This window comes from Octopus bimaculoides, chromosome 14 (assembly GCF_001194135.2).
Source record: "Octopus bimaculoides isolate UCB-OBI-ISO-001 chromosome 14, ASM119413v2, whole genome shotgun sequence".
NCBI classification, from domain to species: Eukaryota; Metazoa; Mollusca; class Cephalopoda; order Octopoda; family Octopodidae; genus Octopus; species Octopus bimaculoides.
In genome coordinates, this window is record NC_068994.1 from 1,091,748 (window position 1) to 1,097,670 (window position 5,923).

Genomic DNA, 5,923 nt, shown 5'->3' on the forward strand with positions numbered 1-5,923 from the left:
TAATGAAATAAAAAAATTTAACCAACCTGGAATCTCTTCATACTGACTCTCCTTCCATGCCAGTTCATTCTCTCCTCCTCCTACTCCACCGCCTCCTCCTCCTCGTGTTGATTCATACTGACTCTCCTTCCATGTCAGTTCACATTCCCCTCCTCCTCCACCTCCTCCTCCGCCGCCTCCTCGTGTTGATAATGTGTCACTGAGATAACTGGCAACAGTCATTGCATTCTGTTCTGTTGGTTCACCATATGATGTCACAGTTATCGGCCGGTTGTATAACTGAAGTAGATGATAATAAGTGTGTGTATATTATATACATATATATATGTGTGTCTGTTTGTGCATAAATATATACGTATATCTGTGTGTGTGTGTATATGAGTGCTGGAGTGTTAAAGAGTGAGAGAGAGGTGATCAATATGTGTTGGAATATATGGTGTATTGAAACCAAACTTTTTTTGTGACTCTTGTTTCATGTTACTGCAATCATCAGGTGATGATGTTCTCACCTAAAGATCACTGGAGAATGAAACTTGTATCACAAGATAAAAATATAGAAAATACAGGCTCAATAAACTATATATATATATATATATATATATATATGGGTGCTTTTTATGGACTCTGACCCCAGTGCCTTTTACATAGCACCAACATCAGTGCTTTTTTATGTGGCACCAACACCATACTTGAAAAACAAATAAGGTGGGGGGCTAACAATATGGATGACATTTGACTGTAAAACAAAGCCACATTGATACATTTGTCTAACCCATGCTGGCATAGAAAAACAGATGTAAAACAAGTGAATGCTACATGTGTTTTTATGTAACAATCTGGAGAAGGTGCACTCAATGTAAAGTGCAGTAGTTTTATACAAGCCAATCCAGTTGCTTGACCATTGGAAGTTTCTATCATTGGATTGGACTATGTGTGTGTGTGGGGGTTTGTTGTTTATGTTTATTAATCCAGCCATTCTCCTCCTACAACCACCTCTCATTTGCAATCATTCTTCCACTCACACAGACATACGCATTGATAAACACAGACATTGAGGAACATCAATATCCATGCATACACACACACACACACTCATGCACACACAATAATAATTAACTAGGCATCTATACATACCCATGTACATACCCATGTACATACACATGTATTGAAGCACACAGAGACAGAGAGAGAAAGAGAGAGAAGAAAGAAGAGGGAAGACAGAGGGAAGAATAAGAGAAAGGAGGGTAAAGAGTAAAAGGAAGGAGAGAGTGTAAGAGATAGAGAGGGAAAAAGAAAGAGAGAAGAGACAGAGAAGAAGATTGAGGAGGAGAGAGAAGAGAGGGAAATGGAGACAGAGAGAGAGAGAGAGAGAGGGAGAGAGAGAGAGAAGTGAAAAGGAAGATGAAAGAGAAAAATGAAGTAGAATTGACTTTTGTAATTATGAATTGAAATTAGCCAGAAATTAATTTTAGTTGATTAAATATGAAGAAGTTATCTTACCAAAGCTGAATTCTTCCAGTCTGTGAGGGATTTAATTTCTGGATAAAACTGGTTTGTTGATTCAAGAGATAGTGAATTTCTGTTTAGAAGTTGTTGTGTGTTCCTCGCCATAAGAATAGGATTGCTATTTGTTTGGTAAATTAATTGTCTCATTTCTGTCCTTGATTGGTAGGGCTGTGCCTCCCCTTGTCTCATTAATACATTTCTATTATTATTAAACCTTATTATGCACAAAGTAATTGCAATGACAACCGCTACAGACACCACCACAGCTGCCACGACTATAATTATAACCCAGGTAAGATTTATCATGTTATCTGATTGTAAAGGGACCGATACAAACATAGTTGATGTGCTGTTACTAACAGTCAGAGTTAGCGAGATAGTTGTGGTAGCAGACAAAACCGGACTGCCACTGTCTTTGATAGCAAACACTAAATTATAAGTTCCTACATCATTCTGGTAAACTGGCCGTGAGAAAGCTAACAACCCTGTGTAGTGATTGACTGTAAACAAGAGTTTATTATTGCCACTTAGTATTTCATACTTAAGAAAGGCATTATTGCCGCTGTCTCTGTCAGAGGCCCTTAGTACAGTGATGTCACTCTTACTCTGGGGATGGTAGTGGACATCAAGATTAAATGGGTCGACACTAGGAAATGTAAAATATGGAGCATTGTCATTTTCATCTAAAACTTCCACAACAACATTGGCTGTGTTATTTAAAGCAATTTTCCCATTATCTTTAACCAAAACTTGAAATTTGTAAATATTTTGTTGTTCTCTGTCTAACGTTTCAGATGTTGAAATAAAACCATAGTCAGTGATGTGGAACGGTAAGTTAAAATTATTGTTGTTAGGAATAAGTGTGTAAGTTAAGAGACCACCTGGGCCTAGATCTGGGTCTGTAGCATTGACGAAACCGATTGGGAAATTTCCCTCCTCGTTTTCATATGTGAGAAACTGGAAAGTTTCTTTGGTAAACTGTGGTCGTACATCGTTGATGTCCGTAACATGGATAGAGAAGGTTTTTTCTGCTTTAAGGGAGGGAAAACCTTTATCGTGACAAATGATGGTTACATTGAAGTTGTCTCGGATTTCCCTGTCAACTTGACTTTTCATAACAACTTTAAATTCTTTTGGCCCCATGGATTGTAGTTTAAATTTATTGTCTTTGATATCACAGCTGACCTCTCCATTTTGTCCCACATCGTTGTCAGTGACCATCACATAAGCAATGAAACTACCGACTTTGATGTCTTCAGAAATGGTAGCTGTGTTGTCATTGATTGCAGAAACATAATCAATATCAATAGATGGAGGATTATTGTGTTGATTGATAACATTCACTAGAACTGTAGCTATAGAAGTAAGTGGAGGACTACCTCCATCTTTGGCTTCAATATATAATTTATAAGGCAATTTATCATTTAATTTTGGACTCTGTATTAAAACAACCTCTCCAGTTCTTGAATTTAATAAAAAGTAGTTTTTGGCAATGTCTGATGTTTTGGGACTGAAGTGATAAGTAACTCTAGCATTATTATTTATGTCCAAATCAACAGCAGACAAAATAATCACAGGTGTTTTTAATTTGTGAGTGTGTTTTATTGTAATATTGTATATGTTTGGGGAAAAAATTGGTCTGTTGTCATTTTCATCTTTTACAGAAATTCTAACATTCAAAATACTTTGCTTTGGTTTGGAGCCTTTGTCAGTTGCAACAATTTGAATTCTATAATTATCTTTTGCTTCTCGGTCAAGTCTTTTCTCTAAGACTATTCCAAGAGTAGAGATTCCATCAGCTCTTCGAGACACAAACAGAGAAAATATATTTTCATTCCTAATCTCATTTCTTAATTTGTAAGTAATTTGAGAATTGAGGAGGCTGACATCTTTGTCGATGGCATTCGGAATAGATTTTGTCATTCCTACAGCATCACCTTCAGAAAATTGAAGTGAGATCTCTTTATCAGGAAACTCTGGTCGATTGTCATTGATATCCTCTATAATCACTTTCACTTTGAGGATCTTCATAAAGGTTTTGGCTTTGCGGATGGCAACTTTAATAATTCTAAAACATTCTGTATAGTCCGTACAAAGGGATTCAGCATCCAGAACCTGGGCTGTGTACAGTTTACCATTCTTGGTCACATTAAATAATTGACTCTTCATTGATATTTTCCGCTTCAGTTCACTAAAACTTAGATCTGTATTTTCTGATGTCATTTCATCGAACATGTGCGAATCTGTTGCAATATCTCCAATGAAACTTCCTGAATGTTTCTCTTCTTCCACGTAATAAATAATATCCACACACAGGCATACATGGAATAAACAGTATATATATGATATCAGTATATATATAGAAACCAACATAGTTCTTGGCAAAGTTCTTTTATTGAAGCCATGCACTCTTGGAATCTAGGAAACCTTTCTGAAAGAGAACAAAACATTACTTTATTGACATGATCCAGGAATGGAATATGGCATCAATTCTTTACAGTTATTTACTAAACAAAAAATATTCCTCATATTATATGTCTGTTGCATGGAATGGAATTATGGTGGTATTTTTGTCTGTTTTATCATTATTTTCCAAATGTCAGAATTAAGACTAAAGGGTCACTAGAAATAGCCACTGAGTCCCCTTCGAAACAGACCCTACCACCTTAAAAATGAAATGAAACATTAGATAATTATAATACAGACACAGAAGAAACTGATGGGATGGTCACAGTTAGAATGTCTTTGACCTTAGATATAATGAGTCAGGGCTAACAGAGGCCAAACTACACCAGCAAAAGGGTTTGATAGAAATAATGTATTTGACATGTATTTCCGGTGTTGTGGGCAGGAAGATGGACAAATGGGGACAAATGATTTTTTTTTTTTCCTTTCTTTTTATTTTAATTATGTTTCATATCAAAGACCCATTTTATTGTCTTTGTTGGTAATATTTACATCTTTACCTTGATATACATCAGCGAAAGACATACACACATATATATATATATATATATATAGCTATGCATACACACATATTTATATAGCATACTTATACACATTTTTACTCATGCAGTTATACTGATTAGCATATAACAACCTTCCAGAATTTGTAAAGCATTAACGCCTTGCACTGTTTGTTCCAGTTCTAATGGGGTCAGCTGGTACCCCGGACAAAATGCTGCAAAGTCTTTCGACTGTCTTTACGTTCTGAGTTCAAATTCCACCGTGGTCGACTTTGCCTTTTATTCTTTTGGAGTCGATGAGATAAGTACCAGTTGCATACTGGGGACAGTATAATTGACTTACTCTATCTCCTGAAATTGCTGGCCTTGTGATAAAAGTTGAAACCATTATTTGGCTGATACTTTATTTTATCAACTCTGCAAGGAAAGAAGCTAAAGTCAACATCAGTGGGATTTGAACTCATAACATAAAGAACCGTAAGTAAATAGTGCTGCTTACATTTTTGTGCAGGGCTCTAATGATTTGGCTAATTCACCTCTGTGGAAAATATGGAATAAATTTAAGAGTGATTGCCTGCTGGTGTATTTAGTGGAACCTATTTGAGCTTAGATTCCTAATCACTTTGTTACTTGGTGCATAAACTGGATTTGCTCTTCAGATGTTTACACTAACAACTATCAATCGTGCTGAAGATATTGACAAATTTCTCAAGTAGTTCTTCAGATATATAATGAATGCAATAGAAGCTGTAGCTAAACCTAACTTAATTATTAGGTAAAGCAAAGTAGTAGAACGTTCTGGGGTTGTTAATGGTTAAAATTAAGTGCATTTATTCAGTTTAACAAAAGTTTAATAGAGGCCAGAAAATGGACGCTTCATCTTAATACCAACCTATCATAGCTGAAGCTCCATCAAACTTTTTCATTATCTTCACAGTGTTATTCGATGTATATTATTTGTTTGTATCTGTACACACACACACATTCATTGTACAAACCCAAATAATTCTATTCCTAATCAATAAATAATGTTATCAATCTTTTGATAGCTTTCATAACCTGGTCCATCAATTTGATGCCTCTGTACTTCCTTCTCTGTAAAGAATTTCTTTTGCTCTTGCAGTTGTTACATCAACCATTGGCTGTGACTCCTTTGGGCAAGTATCTAAAGCATGGCCCACCCTGCCAGATATTTTCAGCATTCTGGTAACTAATCTTGATTGTCCCGCCGTCTTCCTGGTCTTTGTATCCTTAATCCCTTTATCAACTACACAACTGTTAATTTAGATGGCTGGTCTCTCTCTCTCTCTCTCTCTAAACATTATGGAATTCCCTGATGTGCTTCAAGTAGCAGGAGCATTTCTACTGTATGATGACATCAGGTAGCCAGTAACTGTGGATGAGCTTTGCACAGTCTTTTGCATAAGATTCTACCTGAATGTTACTTTACT

The 5,923-nt window shown here is 36.0% G+C and overlaps 1 protein-coding gene across 1 annotated transcript in view; it reads right to left on the reverse strand.

Moving 5' to 3' along the window:
• The window catches only part of LOC106872614 (protocadherin beta-15), a 53,739-nt gene that overhangs the window by 7,667 nt on the left and 40,149 nt on the right, over positions 1-5,923 (reverse strand). The window contains exons 2-3 of the mRNA XM_014919656.2: positions 1,501-3,937; positions 27-279 (exon numbers count right to left, since the gene is read on the reverse strand). Of these exons, the coding sequence (XP_014775142.1) occupies positions 27-279; positions 1,501-3,879 (2,632 nt within the window). The 5' untranslated portion in view covers positions 3,880-3,937. The remainder of the gene's footprint in view (positions 1-26; positions 280-1,500; positions 3,938-5,923) is intronic.